The 27898-nt window shown below is 37.9% G+C and overlaps 1 protein-coding gene and 1 long non-coding RNA gene across 2 annotated transcripts in view; both read right to left on the reverse strand.

Moving 5' to 3' along the window:
* Nucleotides 1-2264: 2264 nt before the first annotated feature.
* On the reverse strand, nt 2265-4774 carry LOC106483600 (uncharacterized). The gene is made up of 3 exons (XR_001292420.1): nt 4754-4774; nt 2377-2435; nt 2265-2280 (listed from the first exon to the last, which is right to left on the reverse strand). It is a non-coding gene; the product is annotated as an uncharacterized lncRNA (long non-coding RNA).
* A 5433-nt stretch (nt 4775-10207) lies between these two features.
* SDHAF3 (succinate dehydrogenase complex assembly factor 3) overlaps nt 10208-27898 on the reverse strand; it is a 34602-nt gene continuing 16911 nt past the window's right edge. Inside the window, exon 2 of the mRNA XM_067292497.1 lies at nt 10208-10990. Coding sequence (XP_067148598.1) covers nt 10787-10990 — 204 coding nt within the window. The 3' untranslated portion in view covers nt 10208-10786. The remainder of the gene's footprint in view (nt 10991-27898) is intronic.

Genomic DNA, 27898 nt, shown 5'->3' on the forward strand with positions numbered 1-27898 from the left:
TGTGGAAGTGCTCATTCAGTTCCTGTGATGCTTTCTCTCAAGCATGCAGGCACTGCTCACAGTAGTGTGAGCTGCTGCACTAAAACTCAGTGCACAGTGTGATGGGACAGGACTAAGCCCCCTCGCCTGCCCTGGCTGCAGCTGCCGTGTCCCCATCTGGCAGGGGCCCTCTGGACTCCAAAGCCATGGCCCATCTGGGAGCAGGGTTCTCGGGGGGACCCCAGAGCTGTAGCAACCTCAGTGCCACCTGCGGGTCACCCAGGTGCCTACAGTTGCACAACAGCCCCATCAATGCGGTACGTGGATGACCACGTCCACCCAGTTTTGTCCAGCACCATGTACTGCACTACCAGCATGCAGAGCTTCCTACCACACTCCCAAAACTCAGCCTCACCTTTCCTAAAATCCCCACAGAGAGTGACAGACAGGGACAGGATCACCCATCCCCTCCTGGTGACGGTCTGTTTCTAACCTAGACGATTGCATCAGCAACAGAATAAGCTTGGCTATCAGAGATTATTTTCAAGAGTCTGTCTGGCTTATTTTTGGGTTGAATAAAAATGTTTAGAAAAATCTCCAAACCTAACCATTTTACCTTCAAATCTACTGGTGGAAAGAGCTCGGACTGGCTTTGCCAGGCCTGTGAAGGCTTGTAACAGGCTGAGGAGCACAAACATCTTTGGCTCGGGGGGTGGTTTTAACCTGAGTTTCACCAGCTGCAGGACGCCCGCGAAGTGCACTGGGATTTCTATTAGAAAAGGAGGCAGCCCAGCCTGCCTCGGAGGGGCCACCCAGCAGAACACAATGCCAAGTGGCCGCAGCCGCAGGGCTGGGCTGGGCTGGGCTGGGCAGCGCGCAGAGGACTCCTGCCCAGCACCTCCTGGCCTTCTTGCTCGATAGGGGCTGTCAGCAGTAGCGTCAGACACCCCCGGTCAGAGCAAAGGGAGAGCGTACAGGCTGTGCTTTCCCTTGATGGGGAGCACAGCAGGGGACTTGGGACTTCAAACTTACTTTCAAGGAAGGAAAATGACTTTCAGAGAAAGAAGCAAAAGAAAATCTCCGTGGAAAAGGAAGGCTTTCATTTTAAGACTGTCTGTCTTGCATCCCTTGGAGTCCTATCCCGCAGCCAAAAGAGAAAATCACCACTATATTACACACAATTTCATAGCTCGCTCCTGCTTTTGATGAAAACTCATTCTTTATTTTTCTGCATCAAACATTTATCTGTGTGCCCAGGGACTCGGAAGTTTTCCTTTAGCCAAATGAAATATTGTACCTGCCTCTAGACAGACATTACAGATTCTTACAATTTCTATCTTCCAGCAGATGAGGCTAAGACTGTGAATTTATTTGTTTGTGACTTTTGTTTTTTCTACAAAAACCTCATCTGGGTGAGTAATGCTGCTAATTACTAGCATAGTGTCAACAGCCAGTGGTGATCTATAGCACCTTTGACTGGAATTTCAGGTTCGTTCCCAGGGCAAGGCACTGACCCATTTCCATTAGCGCTCAGTCTCACTGGCACAAGCAATACGAGCCTGGCTCCGGGTGCACAGGTGAACTCTGCCATCTTCTTCACTGTGTCTGTGATTTACTGGAGGAAAGGTGCTTTCCGATTTCCTGGATTCCAGATAGGCAATGACGAAGCCAGTTGCAAATCTTATTTCTACAGCGCTAGATGAGTTCCTTGTCTGTAGATTACAAAGGACATTTTTATCACCTGAGTCACATGAGCCAGCAATATAATTCACTGCAATACCGTACCTCTATAAATATTTCATAGAAAGATGCTAAGTTGTTTCATATAGACATTTTTGAATTCTTCCAAAGCATGTTACACACCAAAAACATATCGTAAAACCTGTGGTCTGAAGCTTAAAAGGAGGAGCTGTCTGTCCCATCTGTTGGCACATGGTAGAAAATACAATTAAAACAATAGCAGCAATAATACATTGTGTCCTGTAACAGTAGCAAGGTGGAAGAAACATCCACAGCTAATTAAAATCTGAGCATAATTTCCACACTGATGGTCTTGTTAAGTAATTTCCAAAAAAGCTCACCTGCAATCCAGGACAGAGAGGTGGGACAGAGTCTTCTTTCCAGTCTACCTTTGCAGCATGTTAAAAATAAGTCAGAAAAGCCACCAAGGTCCCTCAGAGGGCTTCCTCAAGGAGCACAAGGTAGCAGTGACATATCAGAGGCTCCTGTTTGTTGGGACAGAGGTGACCTTTTGCGTGGAGCCCAACACAGTGGGTCCTCAGTTGGCTGAAGCTTCAGACACTGTAGTAAAATTGCATAAACGTTAATAATTTAAACAACTGTGTTCAGCCCTCACTACATGGGAAGGGAAAAGGAGATCAGCCCTTCCCCACCTACCTTGAGGAGGATTGTCTGGTGCTTGGTACTGGTGCAGTGGACCAGAAGGTTTGCAGGTTCTTTGCAGTGGTGGGAGGGCATGAAACAGCAGACAGAAATTTAAACAAAGAGGTTGCAACTCAGTATAAGGAAAAAAAAATTCACTGTGTGGATGGCCAAGCACTGGAGCAGGTTGCCCAGAGAGGCTGTGGGAGCTCCATCTGTGGAGGTTTTCAAGGCTCAACTGGATAAAGCAAGTTCAGTACTGACCCTGCTCTGAGCCACCAGTCAGACTAGAGACCTCCTGAGGCCCCTTCCAGCCTGAGTGACTGTTCTTCTATTGCACCAGATTTGACCATATTAAGGTGCTCAACTTCACTTAGTATCTTCAAAAAGATTTCAAAAATAAGCTAGAATAGGGAAAAGACCGCATTCTTTTCCTTCAACAATAAAGAAGAAAGGAAATGTTATGGCCATTTTCTGTTCCCCAGTCACCATTGGCATTTAGAGGTGTCATAAAATTTAGACTTGCTCTTCGTTATGAGACGTGATCAAATAAAAATGTACACACATAAAAAAATTCCCCCACACAACTTGTTTCTAGCTTTCCCACTTGTGCAAGTGATTAGCAGGGCAATGTGAATATGATGCAAACAAACATGGCAATAGAAAGCAGAACATTAACTACTGCAGCCCACAAAGCTACCTGACTTCAGAGCCCTACATTTGGAAAAGATCAGAGGCACAAAGTGGCTCCAAGTGCACTGAATATAGAGACTACGGAATAAGTTGCTCCTGTCATCTGCCAGCCCAGGACAAGAACTACTGTAGGCATTCCAGGGAAGGGCTCTCCAACAGACTTTCAACACACAACAAAACAAGAACACTCCAATGAGAAAAACAAAAACAAAAACCTCCCCCGCCTCCTCTCAGGCTTTGCTTTACTGTCCTTCAGTCTTTCTAAGGGATCACAGGACAGGGAATGAGCTTCCCGCTGAAGATGAGCTGCCTGCAGCCTTCCCTCCATGCCTTCTCATCTTCCCGCTGTAGATAAGCAAACCAGAAAAGTGGTAGAACTAAAGACTGTCTTTTCTCAAGGTTTTTTCAGCTGACAAGCAAATAATTCTGGTAAAGAAATGACCCCTTGGGACAGACAAAAATATAATCTGAACAAAAAATGTTGGAAGGGGATTTGGTTTGATGCAGTTTTCAGTTTCTTCCATTTTTTTCCCCTTGAGAGAAAGGTGAAGCCTGACTGACTCTAGCCTCTTGGGCATAACAGCACAATCCACACCCAGGAGACATGTCGATGAAGCGTGACCCAAGGGAGAGCCGGACCTTTGCCGTCCAAACCTTGGACCACCAGGGCCGTAGGCCAGCCCACCTGAATTTGTCAGGACTCTGCCTTGTACCCGCAGGTATGATTTCCTTCGCCAACTTTCAGCGCCATGGCAGAAGCGACCTCCAGCAATGCGGAGGACAAGCATGGCCACCCCGGCACCAGCAGTGCTGCCTGGGGAGGTGCCCAGGAGCTGCGGTTGCATGAGGTGGCCCCGGCGGGCAGCTCTCCTGAGGGCTGCGTGCCGCAGCGGGTGCTGCAGGAATGCAACAGCCCAATGAAATCTGCTGTAGAGAGAAGGCAGACAGAGCCAAATGAAAGCCAGAGAGAGTGGCTTAGCTTTAAATCATTGCTAAGCATTGTGCCTCGCTTTCTCAAAATATTCATGCTACAGAAAAATGCTGTGTAGTGTGCTGTTGATCATAACAGCCATTGTAAAACAGCAACTGAATCCCACTGCTAGCACTCATATTTCACGTTTATGACTGCTCCAGTTCCCTTCAGGCAGGAAACTAAGATTTGCTCTTATAAATGACTACACTGTAACTAATTACACAGTGATCAGTTTGTTTTAATAGAAGGGGTTATGTGGTAATGATTAGACCAAAAAGTGACTATAAATCACATATATGTTCATGTGACATGTCCATGTATATCTTGTTCCATATGTTATATCCAGGAGTAAGTAATAACATCATTCATTTTCTTTCTTTTTTTTTGAGCATAACCTAGGCATTTTCAGATTTCTAACATCTTAGTTACACATAGGAACTTTTTATAGCTGTCTCAAGAATCCACGCCATTCCTTTTTTTAAGTATTCCCGACCTGAAAAGAAACAGCAACTTTTTAAAAATAATCAAGTGGTAATCTTATGGTAATAAACAGCTGAACAAAGCAGGGTGAAATTTCAAGAGCAGGAAAACTGATTATCTGGGATTCCTATAGAAGAGTGCAGATTTCAGCGATGCAGAATGAAACAAAAAATCAAAACAAAAACAAACTCTCAGTCTGATAGGAATAACTAAGAAAACTAGCTGGGCAAAGATGAAAACACTTACCTTGAAATTCATGCCACCGCTTAACTCCTATCACAATTCATGGAAAGTTAGCAAAGCAGCTTTTATCTTTGAAAGTTTGGGATTTGCTCTCAGAAGCTCCATTGACTCTCTGAGCTTATGTGGTCCACTAACTGTTGTCCTAGGTTGGAGCAAAAGAGAAAGCAGCAGAGGACTGCATGCGTTCTTTGCTGAATGGACTGGACCACAGATGAAAAGACACTATTTCCCAGTGAGAAGCAAAAACATCTAACTTCAAGGTAGTATCAATTTCTTAGCTCATGCTCATGGCATTTGAAGAACCTCTGAGATGTGAAGAACCACCTGCAGATCTCTCAAATCTTCCTTCCAGTTCTCTAAATGTTTTCTCGGGAGCTGCTTTACACTCGCTTCCTTTGACATTGGCTCATCCAGTTGTTGAGGGGAGGGAGTGAATTATATTTTGGCCCATAAACATGCTGAATATTGGTTTTGAAATCACTTTATTCACATGGTATGATGTCAATAACACATAACTAGCTTCTGTAGGATTCCCTCTAAATCTAAATACCCTCTTGGCATTCCAGGCAGATATTCCTTACTTGTTTTGTCTCACTGCATAGCTTTTTCTGAGTGGGGACTTTTTAAACAATGTATTATAAAATCCCTATCACGGTTTAGGATTAGGGCTCAAACTAGGAAATTCCTATAACACCTCTCCTTCTCACTGTTTGTTTTTTTTGTTTTTTTATGAGAGCTATTAGCCATTCTTTAAATCACTGCCAGTCAGCACAGAAAGGCTGCACACTCTCATCTTGGCTGCTTGTAATGCATGGAAGCTAATACTAAACACATGCATAAATAACTAGGAGGGCACCACTTGCTTTGGGAGCCAGCTGTTGCTTTGCAGAGCCAATGTGAACAGAGAAAAAGAAAACTGAGAAGCTAATTCCATATGATTTATTTATCCTGAAGCATCTTCATTTGGTGGACTGCTGTTTCTGGACTGAATTAACAACATTTATTGTTGGAAAAGGACAACGTTTTGGGTATGTCTTGCAACAGAGTCATCCTGACAACCAGAAGAGGTTGCTGAGGGATCTGAATGGTTAGGGATGAGGCCATATAGTCTTCGTATTTGCTGCTTAACACACAACTTCAACACTCATAAACAGAAAAGGTTATTTTTCCACAGTGCCCTGAAACATGTTTGATTTCAGAGGAAAATAATAAGAAATAATCTATGGCCTATTCCTGTTTTCCTATTCCTGTCATCGTTGTTCTCCTTTAGGATGTTGTTGAGAGGTCACTCAAATTACAATTTCCTGTGCTAGAGGTTTTGTCAATGATTTTTAGCGATCTTTTGGGGGGGCGTAATATTAAGGAGGTGGCAGAGCTGAGAAACCAAACAAGTCATTACTATATAAACAGTTTTCCAGTTTCAATTCTGTGACCTCTCCTCTGGCCTGGATGAGCAGAGAGAGGTTAAAAGGTTTCCTATCTTACTTGCTCATCACGTGGTTTCAAATGCAGGCTATTGGGGAAAATAGTGAGGGGCCAAGTGAGATCAGTCAAGTTTTCCTGAGCTCTGGGACATGAGGCATGGGCTTGGGAAGGGCAGGTCAGAAAATAACATGTTTATCTCTTTAGGACTTCCACACTGGGATACAAATCAACTACGGCAGAGAAAAGGGTTGTTCAAAGTGGTAGAGAAAATACAAAATTATACAGTGACACTGTTCATCAGAATGAGTGTCCTACATCTACTGTGGGATCAGGAAGGCAACACTATACAAACTCACCTGAAAAGATGAAGCCACTTTGCTACATTTGTGACAAAATCAAAGCAATTTCTTTGCCTCAAATTACTGTTTGGCATCTCCTGCAGATAGGCAGAGTGCACTGCAAATAGGCGACACTGAACTACTTAGCTCAGAAAAGCCAGGAGGCATCACTGACTGCTGCGTCCTATAGCTATTCAATTTCAATACTTCATGTTGGGAAGTACAGTTCATGAAATCCTAAAATCACTAAAAGAAAAAAACACTTTGAAAAAATTCAAAGAACCTATGACTGACAAATTGAATTTTCCAGCATAGATGTCATTTTTAGCATGAGGAAGGTTGGAAACTATGAGGCTTGGGAAAGGGTGAAGGGTGCAGCTCTCATCTACAAAATGGTCCCCACTGTCTGGCACTGAAGTTTATTTCCCCCCTCTGCTACACAACTGAAAGATGATGTTTTACATGGCACCTGTGTGCAGTAGCTTCATGCTGGGTGCCTGCCAGGAAATTTGGCTGCTGTTTGGTCTTTTGGAAATTGGTGGAGGAAAGATTGAGGCTTTCTGATGAGATTCTCTCACGGCCCTGGTCAGCCTCTGGCACCAAGTTCTCTGCAGTGGTTTGGCACTCTGCATGAGGGATTAGTGTTTGGCAGAGGCCTCTCTGGAGGAAAGTACATAAAAGTACCAACAAGGTAGGAAGACCTTTATTTTTGCCTGTAAAGGACAGTTCTTAAATCTTCTTTTCTTAAAAAAATGAGCAATATTCTGAGCAATACTCCCTGTCGTCTAATCTCCTACAGCAGTGGCTTCAGGTGAATAACATGTCAGGTGTTGAGGATCTGTAGTTATATACACATGCTCCTCCCTGTGCTATTGTAGCTACATGTGTTAGTCACAAATCATTAAGGCATTTAGTCACTTGAATAAAAAGTGTTGATTTGCTGTCTCTCACAATCTGAGCAAAGTCCCACTGCATGAAATTAGCAATCGCCAGTGCAACAAGAAGAACAGAATTAGACTGAAATACAAATTTATCCAAACAAATCTCATTGTACCTCAATGGACACAAAAATGCACTTAATTTATTTTCAAAGCAGGTCATTGAATTTACAAGCAGCCGCACAAGTTAATTTGGAATAACTGAAGTGGACAGGCAAGGCAAGTTTTAACTCGAAAGAAGAGACAAAACAGAAGAGGTGCTGAGTTTCCTTGTTTTGTAAAAATAAATAAATAAATAAATAACACTAAATGAGTTTGCCTTGAGGACAGATTCAGCAACATTCTGGGAGTACTTTGCAATACCATCTTAAGCTGATGAAATTTTCCTGTTCCTAGCCCTAAAAGACCAGGAAACTGTCATTTTAAGATACTAGGTCAGGTTCATTTTCCCACCACCTCATAGTATGTGCTTACAATTGTAAGATTAAATGCTGAAGGAGAAATTAGCAAATCAGTTCTAACTGGGTCTTTGAATAACAGGATTCTTCTTCAGTTTGGAAAAGTTATTTTAACTTACTGGGTCATAATCAAAGGTGACTTCACTCACAACAGCATATTTTTAACCTGCACTCAAATAGCAGAGGGGATTTACTAGGAGGAGATTCATCTGTGAGTAGAAAATGTGAGAAGCTGAATTAGTCTGCTTCCTACTTCCTTTCTAGAGTCCCCAGAAAGAGAGAATTCAGACTTTTTAGCAGTCCTCTTTAACCTGGCGCAGGGCAGTATACCTAGGAATTGAAGGCGTAGAGAGACAAGATGTACTGTGTTCGGCCATGCACAGTTTAATCTCAGCGTAGATGTAGGATTATGGCTGGCAGAGCCTGCTGAAAGGATCTACCAAGACAGTCCAACATCCACTCCGGTTGCTCCCTGGTTCACAGATTGCAGCAACCAATTTTTGATGTGGGTCTCCTGTACAAGAGAAGGGTATGGCTAGTTTCTGTTGCTCTGGCCTCGCTTGTGGATTTTCTGTGCCGTAGATTCTGCAACATTATTCCACCACAGCAAAGTTAAGTGATATCCTGCTGTTGGTAAAACCCCAACAGAGTTATGTCTGCTTACAGTGCTGCATATATTTTACATCGCTTTTCATTTACATTGCTCCTTTTCATTTGCCACCTCCAGAATTAGAGGTCCAAAGCCAGCATATGGACAGCTATTGAAAATTCTCTAGGAAAACTGGGCATTTCCAGTCTGTGCCAACTCAGCATTCTCCTTATGTCCTTTTTTCAGGAAACCTCTCTCCCAGGATAGACATTTGAAACACCTCAGATGTTTAGAAGTTATTAGAAGAGAAATTATTATCAGATCTTTTTTAGTGTGGTTTCTGAAAATAAACAGAAAGTATTTGGGAGAAAGACAACTTTTGTTGTCTTACTTCCTTTAAGTGCACTGAGGGGTTGCAGCAACCTGGGGAGCCAGAAAAGCAGATATTGCTAAGGCAGATAATTGAAATGGGCACAAACTGAAATATAGGAAATTCCATTTAAACATAAGATTTTTTTTTTTTTTTTTTTTTTTTACTGTGAGGGTGGTTGAACACTGGAACAGGTTACCCAGCAATTGGTCCATATTTTCCTTGTTCATCCTTTTACTGCTAGTGTTGCAGTAAAAGCTGTTCTTGCCACTTTTGACATCTATAGCGAATCTCAACGCTGACTGAGCTTTGGCTTTCCTGACACCATCGCAGTACACACGGGCAATGTTTCTAAACTCCTCCTTTGTAGCCTGTCACTTTTCCCCTCCTGTGCACTGCCTTCTCCCATTGAACCTCAGTTGTGAGCTCCCTGCTTAGCCAAGCCGGTCTTCTAACAGATCTACTTGTTTCCCTGCATATCCATCTTTGTTTCTTTTGGGGTGCAAAATAGTCATAGCTGGCTCAAGCCAGTGTCTGCGCAACTGGACAGAACTCAGGTCCAAACCTGGACAAACCCCTGAAAAAATAAACTTTCAACCTTTGTCAATAGAGAGGAACTGCTCAATCGTAAGTGTTCCTTATACAGGAGGCTGACAAGTGAACTTTTAATAGAAATGAGCAACCTGCAACCTAAAATCCTAGGAAAGGCTTCAGAACTGGGGACCAGCCTGCTTCTCTCTCTCTCCCTTTCCTCACCTCCCCAAATTGCTCTCAGTTAGGATTCAAGAACATAGCTTTGGCAAACAGTATGTTGTTACAACCTGAGACACATGGAAATGTACTTACTTGTCAAAGCTGTTATCCTCAAAGAGGAAAGAAATTATGTTGTCTTGAACACTCTATAGGTAACAGACAGTGAGAGGTCCAGAAATAGAACAAAACTAATAATATAAAACTAGGCATAAAATATGAAATGAAAGCTGTCTTTTAAACAGAAAGGGGTGTGTTTTTTTCTTAGCAGATAAAAAAGCAGGACTTTCTTTTAGACACTGCAATCTGAGTATTACAATAGGCACGCATTGTCCTGATGAAGGCTTACCTAATGTATTACCTATAAATTACTGATATTTGTTATACAGTAAAATGAACAGGGTAATTTCTGTGATTAAAGAGATTAGAAATTCTGGTCTGTATAAAACAATGAATAATATGTGATATGGAGCTTTTAAAGATCCTTTGGATGCTATGACACAATGAGCTAATGTATGGATTTTAAAAAAATTAGATAGAAATTATTTGCAAAAATGACATGATTTGGAAGAATCAGTTTCAGTCAAGCTTTGAAAAAAATGCTGAGTTTACTTCATAAACCAGTGATTCCTTCACAATGAATTTAATAATGAACTACATCTTTTATTTTAAAGCCCATTTCACAGTAAAGCTCAAGAAGAAAACCAGCTTTCAATTTCAACAATACCATAGTCTAATAGTGCTTGTTTCCTTCCACCAAAATGAATGCACTTTAGTACTACACTTTTGTTCTCTGTCTACTGAATCCATATCAGAAAACAAATGTTAGTTGCATCTTTTCAATTAAGATAGAGGATGATACACAGATGACCACCCATGGATGCTAAGATTAAAAATAAAACTTTCTATTTTTGAAATGTCAGTTTACTTTTACCAAATTCTTCAACCTTCCATTAGGAGGAAATATGTTGCAATTAACATGAAATTGTTATGATTATTACATTTCAATATTTAACCTTGCAGAAAAAGCCAGGTATCCAGAGACAGTTTCAGACAAAAAGTTATGGCCTCAGCATCTCCCATTACTCCACAGAAAAGCATTCTAGTCCAACCGAAAAAGGAAGTCTCAAAATACTTCTGTATGCATTAAAGCAAATTTGAAAACCTTTTAGTTCTTGTATTCCGAGTCCTTAGAAATGGTGAATTGCTTATTAGGTTTAGTAGCCTCATCCATCAGTTCCTTCAGCTGTCCAATTTGTTCATCACGGAAGTCATTAAGTTTCTCTTCTGTGAGTTGGATTCCAAACACAGTCTTTTCTCTTGAGTTTTGTCTGTCTTCATTAATTTGTTGCCATATCAGTGCTGCATAGTTCTAATGAGGAAGGAAAATAAAGGTCACAGAAATGACAAAAGCAAGAGTTAGGTCAACTTTAATACTATTCCAACACTTTCACAGCCCTCTACCATAGTCTATTAATCAATACAAAATGACAAAATATACACCTTCTGTAAAAAGGAAAGTTATCAGAAAAGTTATCAGGAAAGACATCTCCAATATCTCTTGTATTTTAAGTAGCTAGTTTAAAATATACATCACATATGTAAATTGCAAAATTTTGTCATATCACATACCACTACTGAAAAACAAAACTTAGTTCTAGATCAAATGTATTTATGTAGATATAGCTAGTAAAATATTTCAGTTTTTATCTAGTAGAATGTCAATAGAATTCGCTTTGTAACCTAAGGCAATTGGAAAAGTATTATTCTTGAAGATACGTATTAGAAAAAGGAACCTAAATGGACTATGCTAACAATACCAGAAAACAGCTATTTACAACACAGTACCTAGCACTGCAGTCCGATTGTTTAATAGGTTGAATAGTGACAATACACTGTGTCCAGCAAACTACACCCACTACAGATCACTAGAATGCCTTCTGGTGCAATTATATTTTTTATAAATAAAACTAAACTCTCTAAACTATGCAATTTGATAAGCCCTTACTCTCTAGCTCTGATTAGGAAAGTTGTTAAGCATCTGCTTCATTCCTGCTGACTTCAACAATCCTAAACATTCATTCAAGACACACAGACTAGCAGGCTCTTCTGAACATAACTTTCCTGACTTTACTTTGGACAGGCTAAATTACTTAGGTAGCTTTGCTTCGATCTTTTAAGATGTATCTTTGTAGAGCTCAAAGGGATACACACAAACCATCTCCAGATGTTACCCCATGAGTGAATGAATCCTTATTAATGTCCTTCACAGTAATCCCAGACACTCCTGAAATCTGTACGTCACCTCAGCCCTGATTTTCTAGGAATCTTACTGTAATATCTTTATCTATCCTCTTTATGGCCTAAAGCTTTTCTCCCTAACCACTCTGGTTTTCTGGGAACTAATAAGGTCTTCTGCACCTAGCTACTGATTTTTCCAAAGACTGAAGGAGTTCAGTAACTGTGAGACTTCTGTCACTGTCAGCTTTGGAAGAAATTGGTTAGCAGATTTAAAAGTTAGGGGAGAATAAGAGGGGGCTTCAAAGACAGATGCCTTCATACTGCAAGCCTCATTTCCCAAAAAAAAAAAAAAAAAAAAAAAAAAAGATAATCACCTTTCTGTACTGTTCTGAACACATATCTTTACACAAGGTAAGTTTGTTCGAATTCTTTTTAATCCTGTTATAACAGAAAGGATTTGTATCATGTTTATTTAAATAACAGCATGTAGGTCAGTGGACAGACAGAACAGTCAGTATGTATTAAATCAGCATCAGACTGAGTGCCACTACAAAAGCAGAAGTTTAAAGCCAGAAATGAAGTGGCCAACAGGTCATACCAGGAATGTGGGCACAATTTGAAAATTGCTCTCTCACCACTTTGGAGCAATCTTTGACAATTATGACTTGTCTAAATTGCAACACTCAAGGTTTTGCAAGGAGAGCAGTTCTGGAAATTTAATTCAGCTAACAGTGCTAACACTTGATGCTGCTGTGTTCAAAGCACATCAACATGACTTCTGTGCACTGGTTCCTTCTGCCCAACACTTTCCTGCTGCAGTCTATCTCTCACAACATATTGCTCTCAGTTTTGCTAAAAAAAGTTGTAATGAGTGAATTTGTCAAAAGTCAGAGTATGTTTACTTATGCAAGTCTGTGAACCTAATCAGTTGTTTAAAAGTTAAGCATACACTTAAACAGTGGGTTGGAAGGGAGCCTAAAATTTTATCTTCCCTTAAGAGGAACTTAAAAGCAACTCCACAATTAACAAATTAATTCCAAAAATGCATTTTTATTGAACAAATACAGGCTTCACTCCTATTTTGGCAAGGTATCCTTTAAAGGTATCTTTAAAGTTTCAAATGCAACTCTGAAAACAATAGAAGAAATTGATCCAAAAATAAAAAACCCTATATTCTGTATAAATAAGGTGCTGAATAACTGTGTTACCTGGTAATACTTAGGTACACTATACTGTTTACGCACTACATCAAACCTCACTGAAGTCAGGAGGATCTTACCAGCCCTTCTGTGAAGCTTCATCTACAGCTGCTTAAAGAAAATAGATAAAGCTGAAGGAGGAACACACAAGTAAATATTTATTAATACTGACTGAACTAAATTGGTTCCCCATTTCCATTAAAAATATCTGTAGCACTAGAGCTTTGTGTTAAAGTTACCTAATAATACAGTAAAAAGCATTTCCTAATGCTGTGATTCTTTCCCATATCACCTGTCCCATTTTCACATTAAATATGTATTCAGGAAGAGCGACATTATGGTCAATCCCTAGAGTAATTCTAGGCCTCAGTGGTATTACCCTATGGTAGAGTAGGTCCAAGGTTTAGGATGAACCGAGTATAGCATTTTTCTGATGACTGAAAGACCAAACAGTACCAACAAGGAAAAAAATAAAAATAAAACAAATTCAAAGAGTCTTCAACTTTGCAATTTACAGAATTTCTTCTGAAGTTAGCCGAACAAATGTGATCTCCAAAGCCTTCAGCGGAGAAGTAATACACTGACACATTACACAAACTATTCTGTCTCATTTTATCTGTAATTTTTACACAGAACGATCCAACCAGTATTGATTTTTGAGTTGTGAACTTAAAAAAAAAATTTTTCTTCTCATTATACCAAACAGCAACAACTGCAGCATTTAATTCAGTAACAACACTGAAAGCCAGCAATGTGAAACTCCCAACATTTATTCAAGGAACCAAGTGTGTAGTACCTGCTCTGGGGAAAACCTGAAAAATGCTCCATGCAATGTCCAAGCAGCTCAAATTCCACAGCAGGAGAAATGCCCTCCCCACAGTTAAGGATAACCAGCCTGGGAACTAGCCCATGGCTACTGCTGCAGGTGTGGGCTATCGTACTTAGAAAAAACTAGATTATGAAGTCCCTTTAAAGACAGGTTATAATTTCACAAACCTTTAGTTGCCTATAAGATCATCTACTCCCAAAATATCAAGTGAATTACTGGTAATGAATCCACAATATTTATTTTTTTAACCTAACATCAAAGAATCGCATTTCACAAAGCAGCAAAGTTAAGGAACGTAGCTCTCAGAAGTGGTGGTCACTGAAAAAGCAGAAATGCCCTTTCTCATATATGCTGGCAAAGAGGAGCAAAGCCTTCTAACCAACTCCTGCATCCAGATACACAGAAATGGATTATAATCTGGTTTTCCCCATTCTTTTACGAAAATTGTTCTGCTTCACAGCACTCCAAAGTGGCTGCCATCTAAACATGTCACCACTGGCTCTCTGCTTTCCCATCCACTTCCCAGCTGAACAAATGTTTTGTGCATGCCAGAAAACCTCAATAGTTGTGGTTTCACATCAATTTGTAATGCAAACAAAAATTCAATACTGGATCCCGAAGAAATGCTATTTTTTGGTTGACTCCTGACAGAAAATGGAACATTCTCACCCCATTTTACCGGAAAGAAGTGATAAACCAATGAAAATGCATTTCAGCATTTACAAGAATACTGGAGAAAAGAATAAATACGTAGCATATCTCATTTTCTTTGCCGACAAAGACAATTCAGAAACTGACAAAACATGGGATATTTAAGTGTTTAATACATTGCTGTTCTTTGAGAAATTCATACTGTTACTTCAAATAAATTAACTGAAGTAAATACACAGTTTTTCTCTGCTCTCCAGTTCACAACCATTTGCAGAATGCATGAATTTATCAAAAGAGTACAGGCATGGGTGACATTTGAGGTTTTAAAATACCAGGCATCACAGAAAGGGTGTCAGCCTTGTTGTTTTCAAAGTTTAGAACAGATGAAGAACAAATGAGAAAACACACACACAAAACATTCCCTAATTGCCAAGTGTACCGACTGCCGTCTTGTCCAGTAAATGCTGACAGACCACTGCTTTACTAACGTTGGAAATAAATTCTATGGGAAACTTAAGAGCCCACTTGCACTGGGAAGAATGGTAATCATCTCTATTTTCTTTGGGGTCTTCCTCGAAGGAAGGTTAAACATGCAGAATGTTACATTTTATTCACTCAAAAAAAAATTTCTAAAAGACTGATTCATTTAGACAGAAAAAGTCAGAATGATTATGTCTATTCACAATAACTACCTGTATGATTTGCTTTGTTGCCAGATTTATTTTAGAAAAAAGTCTAAAATTATCATTTCCTAAATTATAAGCAGTTAAAGTATAAAGCCAATATATTCATCTATTCCAAAAGACCTTCTTCACTTGAAGTCCATTAATGATAACACTGATCAAACAACACTGTTGGGGCCAGATTAGGAGTGGCTACTCTAAGACATTAAATAAATAGGGCACAGTCAGGCCCTGAAAAATGTTATCAAAAGGAAAATTCTTTTAAACTGATTTTATGAGGGTGATATCAAAAAACGTGTGTGGCTCGGCAGGCCACCCTCACTGGTCACTGGAAGCTAACTTAAGATTGCAGCATTTCAGATTCTTGTTCTGTTACAAGGAGCAAAATCAAACACATGCAGCTAGGACTATAGCATGAAGAAGCAATGACATCAAACAAACAGCCCAGCAATGAACAACCTAGTCTTATTATTTTGCAGAGATAGATTGAATGTATTTTTATTATATATATGTTCAACCAGAACTCTGAAACTGATTTACTGTACGTTTTTCTACAAGACTATTTTGTTCATTAAACTACTTAAGTATCAGTAAAAAATGAAATCTTTATAGAAATGATTTTTAAGTGGGAAACATACCTCATGAAATACCAAAGCATCTTCATATATTTTACCTGAAGCTGTATGTATATCCAGAAATATAACAGTACACCCAGGAAAGTTCTAACAACACTCTAGCTCAGTTTAATACACTATTTCAAAGTATATTTTCATACACTCATGTACACACTAAACCATAACAACCTTCATACCACCCTTAAAAAAAACACTTAAAACAGCTTATTAAAAGAAATTTATAAAACACAATTATTCAGTCAAATAAGTCACCTAATGTGAACAAACAGCTATCTGAAGTCGTGTCCTCTAGCACAATGTATTATTAGACAATTTCAAGACATCTTTGTTTGTGTAAAGAACACATCAAGATCATTTAATAACAATTAATAATAATATAGAGTGGTGAGTAAGCCTTCCTCCTGCTTTTTAAAAATACTCATCAAATCTTATTTGAATGATACCAGATAATGACATAGGGCTTGCATTACCAGAGCTTTGTATGTGGAAACATAAAATAGTATTTGTTGTGACAAAGCATGAAGATATGAGTCTCATTGAGGTATCCAATACACATCCAACCATGGAAAAACTTGGAGTAGAGTGGTTAATGCTGAGTGCTTTCAAAAAAATTTATTGACTCCAGTGTGAGCAAAAGAGGAAAATCTCACAAGGATTACGCTCTTTCTGAAAGTGTTATAGGATTTTACACTGATCTGAACACCAACATCCACATGGTATGAGACCAAATGTTTTGTCCAAGTGTTCCAGTTCTAATATAATAGATAACACTTACATTCGAAGTCAAAAATAATGCCTTAGAAATGGATCTTGCTGCATTAATAATAAAGCATTAGGAACAAGCTGATCTTCATAAAAATATGGTTAAGCTATAAATCTAACAAGTACATACATAAGAAAAAAATAGTAGTGACAAGTTTGTCTATGATAGAAACCAATAGTTTTCCTTAATTTTTCTTATTCTAGTATCTCCTTTATTATCCTTTATTATCCCCTTTGTTATCAATGCTGTAGTATAGATTTCTGTGTGTTCAGCATCAACAAAATACTTAATATTTAGTAAAAGAGGCAGAGTTGTGCCAACACTCCAAGCTTTCTAGTTTAAAAACAAACAAAAAAAAAAACAACCCCCCCCCCCCAAAAAAAAAAAAACAAGATTCTCCCAGCACATAGGCAAAGAAAGCCATAACACAGCCCTTCAAGAGCGTGGTTTGGGCTAAAGTAGCCATAGCTGCAAAGTCAGAGATTTGAGACAGTACTGCAGCCAATAAAGGCAGCAACAACTAATATAAGCAACCAAATTTTCTAACCTATGTTCACCACAACTTATCTTCAGACATCACTTAAATAATATTCTAATCCTCCCTGCATTCACACAAACCTCTGTAGCTCAGATTAGGTACCCTTTAAACACAAGCTCTTTGGCTAATGAGAGGGTAGAGTAAACAGCAAAAATGCTGTTGAAGCACAGGACACCAGCGACTGTGCTATAGGCTACAGGCTCAATTAGCTGTTCATTTACAGCTGCAAACATTGTCATTATACAGCAAAAGTCTCACCAGATTGTGGCCAGCTCGACTGGATAACTATTTATGACAATCAGGTTAGCTGCAGCTTTTCAGACAGACTCTAACTTTCACAGGCATCTCCTAAACGACCATTAAAATATAGGAGCATGAAATGTACATATGATTGTTCCGAGTGTTCTTGGCTTACGAACTCTGTGCTCAGTCAGCACTTTTTATTTGAGCAGGTGATGTATTTCATAAGACAGTGGAAACATTTAGTATCCCTGCATGAAAAGGGACCGTAAGAATACTTTCTCTTTTTTGGGCCAAAATTTCTGCCTTTATTTAAATAATAAAAAAAAAGCTTTATACAGTTGATTGCTGTTTTGCTTTATGATATATTTACATTTCATAGAGAGCAATAAATGCTGCTGTTCTGAAATCTATTTGTCACCTTCAGACAGCTCCTGGACATAAAGAATAAGATGTACTCTCCTCAAACAGGCTAAAAAAAATCTGCCGTTTCTTTTACATTCACGTTTCAGCCGTTCTTGATATTTTTTGTTAATAACAGAGCTCAGCTAAACAGAACTCAGAGTTTAACATATTAAATAGGTAAGTTTTATTCAGAGGTTTGCTAGATATAAAAACATGAACACTTTAAAAAAGGGGGGAGGAGGGACTGAGTAGATTATATGACCAGTTATAAGAACGTTAAGTTGCAAGTTTAAGCACATACAAGTAAGAATAAAAACAAGAATCAGATAGAGGGAATCCCCACAAGGAAAAAACACAGCCTGGGGATAAAGCAGAGTAGCTAACCCACAGCCGCCGTCCTTGCCGCTCTGCTGAGGTAGCCAGTACGGTGATACTCCAGAAAGGAAAGGAAAAACGGGCAAAGCAGAGCAGCACACAAAGGAATTCTTTTAGGTATAAATGGAAAACACAAAAGGGACAAAAATTACATGATTTGCCAGAGGCCAAAGTAGTTCTTCATGCCCCCTTCAAGGCCACAGGTGTGGACTGGGGGCGTATCACACCGCAGATTCTATCTCATTATGGGATACATCTCTTACAAAAAGAAAAAAAAAAATTAAATAAAATCCTACGTATTCTAATATAGCACATTGGAATTAATGAGAAGCTCTAAAAACAAGTTGGGCAAAGAGCAACCTGAATTAGCTCTGTTGTATTTCAGTTGATTGTTAGAAGAAGGGATCTGTAGAGACTGTTTTAAGCCAAGGGGATATTACAGCATTTGGGATAGGATTGTCTAAATCTAAAAGATAATTGTCAAATTGAAGGTAGAGACCTAACTTGTCTTTATGCTGAGTGACAGAGAGAAACTTCTATCATCTTAAACATGATGTGATGATGGGATAAACTGTCCTCTGGAGATGTGGGTCTCATCATTGTGAAAGCATCTAAATCTCTCACTGGCTGTAGATGACTGGCTTCAAGCAACTTTCGCACTTTTAGATGGTAAAGTGAATCCCACCCTTAGTTAAAGGAGCAACAAGAATACCACTACTCCATGAATGAATCTAATCTCTGCCATGGTGTTTGTATCATTTTTGAGTAACTCTGCTGAAGTCAGACTCAGCAGCATCCTGAACTGAAGCACAAGATAACAAAAAGAAGAAAAAATTTCCAGTTCCCTTTTTATCCTTAGAAAACTTTGAATTTCATGGGGCTTTAATTTTTGAGGATCAAAGACCCTGTCACCATTTATAATTAAAATGCAAAGGGGTAAAACAAAACTCCAGGACAAAGTTACTGGATTGTAAACAACAGGAACAACCAGAAAATTTCAAAGTTTTCTAAAAGTTGATCTGAAAGGAAAAGGCATCAGAACTGTAATAATATCATATTTTCCCAAGCAATTCAGATAGGATACTGTAATATATGATACTACCCAAAACTTCAGGGTAGTGATGCATAGTAACATAAGATGCACATACTGTAACTATACATAATTCTTACCATATAAGGTGGGTTGTTTTTTTTTTGGGGGGGGGGGGGATGTTTGCAGTTTGGGAGGGGAGAATGAGCAATTGTTTAACTAAAATGGAGCCAGGGAATATAATTACATGATACTTAGTAATCAGCATAGAGAATTATTATTTGATCAGGAAGGTATAAATGGACTACTTTTTTTGAACACAGTTTACTAATATTGTTAAACTGGAAGGAATGACATTTATTTAGAGGAATGTGAAAAAGCTCAAGGACCAACTCAGTTTAGTTTACAGCATAAATAATATGTTATTTTAATGCCCCTTTTTCATGCAAGACTTATGGGATCATAATTTGAGGTAAAGTTGGAAAGTCTGTGGCCTCACCATCAGAGTAAACATATATCAATTCTATTAAGTAAAGAATGGAGCACAACAGCATTACAGTATATCAGAGTGACTTTACTGTCATTTGTGGAAAAACAAGCTGTGATTAATCATTTCTTTCTGGATGCACAATACTTGCATCAATATTGTACATCAGGGCCAAAATCTAGGTCACTAAAAGCTTTTTGCTTTGTCTGGTAACAGCCATAGTTTTTAAGATCCTTTCCACTTATGTTAATAAGCTTCATATCAGACCTTAATTAGAAAGCTTGAGCTCCAGTTTTAGTGAGAGAGAAAGGAGAAATGGGAAAATATTTACAGGAAAAAAACAACATTTAGGAAAAAAAGAAAGTGATCAGTTAAGTCCTGAAATGACAGGTCATAATCTAAAATGTAGCTACAGTATCAGAAATGGGCAGATTAATAGATGGGAGGTAGGATGAAAGAGATGACCATGCAAATGGCTTGAGCAAATCGCATGATGGTCTTCTTTCCTTGGGCATGTTGTATAATTCAAATTGTGAACTCCTCTTAAAAAGACTACTTTTATGAAAGAAAGAAAAAGTCCTTCTCCAAAGTAGGTATCAGTGTGTTTGAGAGGCTCTTAAATTGGTACTGGAGACAAAAATACTTGAAGAGAAACATTAAAAACGCATTGAAGTTAATACAGTTACAAACAAAACATAGGTCTAGGCTGAATAATTTTCTGTGTCTGTAAAAATGATAAAGAAATTACATTGTCGCTAATAACAAATTCTAGAACTTCTGCAAGCAGACAAATATGCAACAGACCAGAAAAGTTATTTAACTTCTTACAAGAACATAGTTTTATATTTTTATACAAATCCTAAGAAAGAAAGACGATCGTTTCTTGACTCAGTTTCTAACTTGCTTTGACATTCTGTGCTGTGTATGGCAGCTCTTTGGCTAATAAAAAAGCTGTCCTGCACACTTGTGTCTACCCTTGATGTTTTGTCTGGCAAATATTATGCTGCAAACTCACGCAAAATACAAGGTTTTATCACATGCTGTTAATTTAAAACAGGGCAAGGGAAAAGACTTGAAGGGATAGTTTCATTCCCAAAAATGAATTGATATTTGTTCAATATATCAGTTATAGTGTAATATTTTCTATTTAAATAGTAAGCCAGAAAATCTTGGCAAAGTGCTTTACTGCAGAAAATTCCCAGACAAATATAAATGCTAATTACAGACATTTTATGTATAAAACACAAGAAAAATCTAAAGACTGTTTTATCAACATAATCACACAACCGTAAAGCACACAATGCAAACATCATTTACAGTCTTCTGTATCTATTCTTTAAATAAAGGACAAACTTCTTAAATTTATGTTTTTTTCTTTCAGGAAGTATTCCTTCTAGATTTCAAGGAAGACAATGATTCTACATCTAGATATTTGCAGAAGAAAAATAAAACCTGTTTCCAGGACAACCACATTAGTTTCCAGACTGCTACATAATAACCAAGAACATGCAAAAGATGACATATTCCAGATGATGATACTTGAAAGACCCTCCATACGTGTTGTTCTACTCAATTCTATCCAATGAAGCTCTTCAAAACACACATATATCCAAAAAGAGACTACTCTGTATTCTTATTTTTCCATTGCTCATATTCTTATATGCTCATTAGAGCCAAAAGCTTAAAGTAATAAAGTAGAAAATCTTAAGTCTAAACAAAAATTTAATCTGCAAATAGGCATCTTGCATTGATTTCACTGACCCCACAAACAACAGTTCTTTCTGCTGAGCATACTTTGAATTTTTTGCTTTAATGGATCTGTAAAAGAAATGTTTTTGAATTAATTCAGTAAAAAAACATAAGCGATATTTAATAAACAAACCAGAAGGTCATTAGTCTAGAAGTCAGACCTGTCTGTCCTGACAGAAAGAAACTTCCCCAGTTTTAACTGAACATATTCTACATTCTCTGTTCCAATACAGCAAATGGAATTCCTTCCTGTAGTAAAGTAGGAAAGCAAATTTGGCAACAGAAAATTCTGGGCCAACATCTGTCCCAAAGCCTGACTTCCTTTGCCAGGCTCACCTTGGTCCCTCTACTAGTACACCTACTGTGGGAGACAAATTACCACCTTGTAGAGGCATTTAAAGCAGACAAGCAAGGAGCCGTTAAAGTTTAGCCACCTCCTTCTTCAACAAATGGCGCACATGTTTTGAAGCATGCTCTTCAGAGCACCACCTAGGAGATTAGCCATGCTTCACTAAAAGAAAGCCTACATAAGGGTGGGCAAATGGGCTTTCAAGAATAAAGAACCTTTGCCACTGGCAAGTTCTTACATAAGGATGTTACTTAAGTGAGTATGACATCCAGTCTGGTACTTTTAAAAGTCTACAGAAATAATTCTGTGTATTTAGTTACAATTATTTGGTTAAATTCAGTTCTTTTTTGCTTTTAAGTAACAATACTACAGCATCTCCATGAAAATACATGCATATTGATTAACTGATAGTTTCCTTAAGACAACTTAAATCATACTGGTTTATATTTGTAAACTCCCTACAAAGAAGGTTTATTATTGCAATCAACTCTAACTTCACAGTACTCTATGAAAGCAAAAAGACTAAATCATTAGTCTCCGTGTTAGACCCAGGGCAAATTCCTCTAAAATTCTTGTTGCTCAGTAGCACAAGATGCTAAATGACATACAAGTTTTAGACCAGAAATACATTTTGTATATATATAATCTTACCTCTGTCAAATAAAATTAATAACATATTGTTTAAAAAGTATTCTATATCTTTCAAAGAAAAAGAAAAAGGAAATGCTGTGACTTCTTCTATTTATTTTTTAAGTTTTGTTGCCCTCAAAATTACAATAGAAGACTCCTTGCGCCATTTTATTTTCCTAACACATTGTGATATAACATATTAGCAGCCAGAAAGCTTCCTGAGATAATGGTGCTGACCAAAAAGGATCAGCAAAATGAGAAGTCCCTTTCTAAACATAATTCTAACACAGTTCTACATTTTTTGATTTCAAGAAACTGCAAGAAAATTTAAAGTCTGCACTGTGTATCAAGCCAGTGGTTTTTTAAACTTGCAGTCTGCAGATTTCAATGCAATCTCTGAACTACTTCAGAAATATCCACAGAAGATAACTGAAGAAAACAAATGTATTGATACATTTAAGAGTTGCTACAAAGGAGTCTGCATCTCTGACTGTATAAGTCCCCAAATCAGAAAAGACCAAATACCTCTTAATTGCCTACAAATCGCTATGCATGTACCCTTCTATCCAATGGCTCTGATATTTAATAGAACTTTTACAGCACTTATGACATTACAGCAAATATGGGCTGGGCTGTCACAGAACTGTAGAAGTCTGGAAGTATTAAGTCCAGAAAGAAAAAGGAAGATTCACTGGTATGCTGAACAAGTTTCAAAATTCACTAAAGTACTCGAGAGCTAACTAATTTGAAAGCACTTCCAAAAAACACCATAAATTTTTTTTGTACCCTTGTGGAGACCAAATACATATAAAACTCAAGCCTGAGCAACCTGTTGCTCTGTTATCTCTACACAACATATACGTCAAAGTGAACTCATCTAAATCTTTTCCTCTTCCTTCATTGTGTTTCTGTTATCATAGGAGTTTTTCCCATGGTAAAAGTAGTTTTGCTTTGAATTATCAAACAAGAGGAAGAACAGAATAGGGAAGTAAGACAGGGAGAGAAATCAAGTAAGCCAAATAGTTTAGAACTGTATTTACTTCACTTTGAAAGGTGCACTCAATTAACAGAAACTTAAGACATCTCAAAAAAAATATCCAGACTGCTTAGTTACCTTCCTAAGAACTTTCACACACTTGGTATTTCTTTTATTCTCTGTGCTACCAAAACCTGTCAGCTACCAAGCAAACATATACATTAAACTGGAATAAAACTTAATTTATCAGAATAATTTAAAGCAAAGCATCTTTAAAAGAATGTGAAAACACAGGAGTCAGGAAAATTTCAAAGAAACTTTTCAGAAAATCGAATATGCAATGTTAAGATTGGTCAAACCAGCTTAGTTCTGCTCTCTTGCTGCCAGCCTCCAAAGTTGTTTTATAGCTGAGTATTAATCCTTTACCCAAAGCTGAAGAATTTAACATTTGGAGTAGAAACAATCTGTATAGAACAGATCAAAATGGAAAATGCAGCATATTAGTTATACTTTTACTTCAAAAAATCCAGAGATAAACTATCTTTACTCTGAGTTACGTGGTATCATGTTGTTGGATGTGCATCCATTCAGATTCTTTCTCCACACAAATAGTGATACGTTTATTAGCATTAATGAATGACAAACTGCTGCCTTTTTTTATATATACTTATTAGTAAACACATCCTTTTCTCTATTGTACATGATGATTAGGAGAGGAAGATTCTTCAGACTGACTGCATCATAAATTCCGTAAAAATCTCTACTCACCATCCATTGATGATGTGAATAAATAGGTTGCCTCAACGTTTCTACTGGTCAGAATATTAAAACTCTCCAAGAGGTCTCATTTGTGTTTCAAGACTTTTCAACATTAAAGAATTATCTTGACTTACATTTATATGGCTTTAAAACAACTTTGAATTTGTTTAAAGCAATTCAATGCTATTTCAAAAATAATTCAGGTTTTGGGGTATTTTTATACATTTTAATGTTTTTTGCTTGCTAGTCAAGGAAAAAAAAAAATCAGGAAAAGAAAGCCTTGTGTACACCTGTCAACAAGTATGCATCACGATGACCTCCTGTCTCATTCTCCACTCAATAGGATGACTTTTAGAGCTACCTATTTAAGATAAACTCCCAATTAGGCTACTATTTTTTAATTTAGACACAGGATGCACTATAGAGTTAGGCCAAGACAGCTAACAAGAAAAAATCCCAAATAAATTGCCTAAATACACTGGCAAAATAATCTGGAATCATCTTTACATCACATACCACACAGACATGCTTATACTTGAACTACACAGATGGCAAATTATGAAGTCTTAACTGTCTAACTATGGAGTCTTAATAAGCAGTGTTTTATTCCACTGGGGGGGGGGGGGCAAATATTGGCATATTTTGTTGTCCTGCAGAATGTTTCATGTTCCTCTGAAAAAGACTCACGCTTGCTAAATCGGGGGGGGGGGGGGGGGGGGAGCAAAACCAAAAACACCAAAGTAACACTGTTCCCAATGCATTCCCAAAGCCTTCAGTCCAGGGGAGAGCTTACATGGGTCAAACTCAAATCTGTTTAGCAATATGGTGAAAAACGGTTTTGCCACACATTCCTCCCGCTCACCAGTAACTGGAAGACCCAGGGGGCAAGCACAGCTCCAGTCCTGCTCCTCACCCAGTGCTGTACAGGCCTGTGGCAGCTTACACCTCTGAGCGCTGGCCACGCAGAGGTGCGGTGGAAGGCATCTGATCATCGGGCTTCACCTACTAGCCCAGTACATGCCCTATGTCTTTCACAGAAAAAAAAAAATTGGTAGAGGGGAATAAATAGTTCTTTGCACCAAATCCCATTTGTGGGCTGCTAGTTGAGCTAGACGTTGGGTTAGACGTCTGGGCTAGACATTGGCTGCGCTGGCACTGCAGGACAGATATGTCCCACTGCCTGGGGCCAGGCATCCATCAGTGCCCTGACCGCGCTCTGCTCCCCAGCTCACCCAGCTTCCTTTGGATCTCCAGTCCGCAAACAGATGCATTACAATAAATTCAACCATAGCGTCCACCTGCTCCAAAGCAGACGCACAAACGATGAGGACAAAGCACACTTGCTATTACAGCAAAGGACTATTCTGTACTATTGTCTACTGCCCTAGAAAACAAAATATAACTTGTCTATGTCAAAATATAACATCTCTTAACATGAATTTTAATTTCTTAAAATCGTAAGACATCAAAACCAAGACAGAACATCAATATGAGAAATAGACATTAAAAGATCAATTGTTCTTATCTTTATTTTTACACAACTTCTTTAATTGAAATTCAGCAATATATCTATCAGAAATCAAATTACATCGTTAGAACAATGCAGTGCCAGTTCACAAGATTTGCCATTCTATCATCCTGTCAAAAATGTACCAAGCTCTCCTAAAATAAAGTTTAAGATAGATAACAACGTATGGAAGAACCAATGACAACACATCTTTTAAGGATAATTTTTCATTTCAGTTTAACAGATTACGTATCAGATTTATTTGGGTGGCATTGTTAATGACTACGTAACTTCTGAATTTCAACCACAGAGAACCATCAAGCATGACTTCAGTCTCTGGGGTTCACTTTTACCTAGAGATCTGTTTCAAGCACTTCTAAGTTTGAAAGAGAGTACAGAATGGCAAACATTTTATTCCATTAAAGATGACTTAAGCTATAGAAGTGCAAAATCTCTATAATACTAATATAAATGCTTGTATGTGCATCTTTGTGTGTCTTTTTTCCAGTTTTTTGGGGGCAGAAAAGCAATGGGATCATTTGTATTCTACAGCGTTTATGAGAAAAATACAAAACAGATCTCTTCATCTTTGCTGAACTGCTTGTTATATCCACTATATGAGCAGCTTTAAAAATCAATGGGTTTGAGAAATATCTTATTTTACAGAACCAGGTGCAGTAATTTTTTATTTCATCAGGTGGGTGTAGAATTTTCCTGGGAAAGTTCTGCCACTATTACTGTCAAAATTATCATACCTTTTTGAAAGATCTTTAGGATCCTATCTTCTCTCAAAAATGCTGCCTACAAGCAATCTAATCACAAGTGAAAAACAAACAAAAAAGTTCCATTACTCAGGAAAAAGGAGACCTTTGGCAAGTAACATAGTAACATGTGCCAGTGATATATCACTGGCCAGAAAGCTTTAATCAACAAATGGAATATGCTAAATAGCACAGGGGGTCATGAGAACTTCAACTAACAGTTCAGTTCTCAGAATGACAACATTTGAAGGTGGAAAAAAAAAGACAAAAACAAATAAAACAAGTGCTCATTCATACTGCAATTAAATCCATTACACCCTGTTGCATGTTTTCTACTAGACTACTAAATAAATTCAAGTGAAGCACTGTTATATCAATTTAGCTAATGCATCCTAAAACTGTAATGCTGTGAAAGACATCAGGAAACAAATCTTTCTGATATCATGGAATTGATCTTCAACAGAAAAATCTATACAAACTTGCTTGCTTAATTTATTCCTACTTATACTTATTACATATTAATAGTGTATATTTGTGCAAATAAATGCACAAAAACCACACAAAAAACAATAAAATTAATGATGTAGACAGCATTCACATCCAGTATCATATGGGTTTCTAAGCCACTGCTAACTGCCATGAAGGTTTTTCCATCAGAGTTATGTTAAATACTGTCTAGCACATTAGCTCTCATTTCAGTCATATATGTAATCTATATGGCTGATTTGTGTGTCATAATATAAAATCAGATAAACTAAACTAAAGCATATTAAACACATTGTTGAAATGTAAACACACAAACAATATCACATCTGCATAGCTAAATTTATATATAAACTGAACAAATCATTAAGCCAAAACCAATACAACATGATTTTCAATTCTTTGCTATTTGTACTATGGGACATGTTACACTTGGACTGAAAACAAGTGATTAGACATACCAAAGGATATTAATGTCTGCCAGTGATCACACATCTTGACAGTACTCAGCTAGTGCTTATAGTTTTGCACTGTTTAGTGTGTGAATGCTAAATTATGACTTTCTTGCTTTTATCATTAAAAATAATTATGCTTAAATATCAGAAACTTTGGGAAATTTTTCAGCTTTGCTAACATTTGAAAGTTATACTGTAAGTTAAATCTTTTCTCCGTGTTCTCTACACAAAAAAGCAAATATCACAAGGATAGATCTAATTAAATTACAGTTTGTATTTCAAAAATAAAGTATTGGAATTACTATAAGCATCAGAATTATCATAAGCATTGGAATAATGCACCTTCAAAAGTACACCCTTTCAATAAAACACACAGGTAATGTTATAATCATACTAGAATATAAAACACCCAAGGCTTTGTACCGTGAAAAAAATTCATAAGACCTCTAAAAATTCTATCAAAGACCTGTTTCTGAATGCCATGAGGCAAAAATCAGACAGGTATTTCTGCTGCTACTGAAGCATAAGCTTAAAT

Source organism: Apteryx mantelli, chromosome 2 (genome assembly GCF_036417845.1).
Source record: "Apteryx mantelli isolate bAptMan1 chromosome 2, bAptMan1.hap1, whole genome shotgun sequence".
Lineage (NCBI taxonomy): Eukaryota > Metazoa > Chordata > Aves > Apterygiformes > Apterygidae > Apteryx > Apteryx mantelli.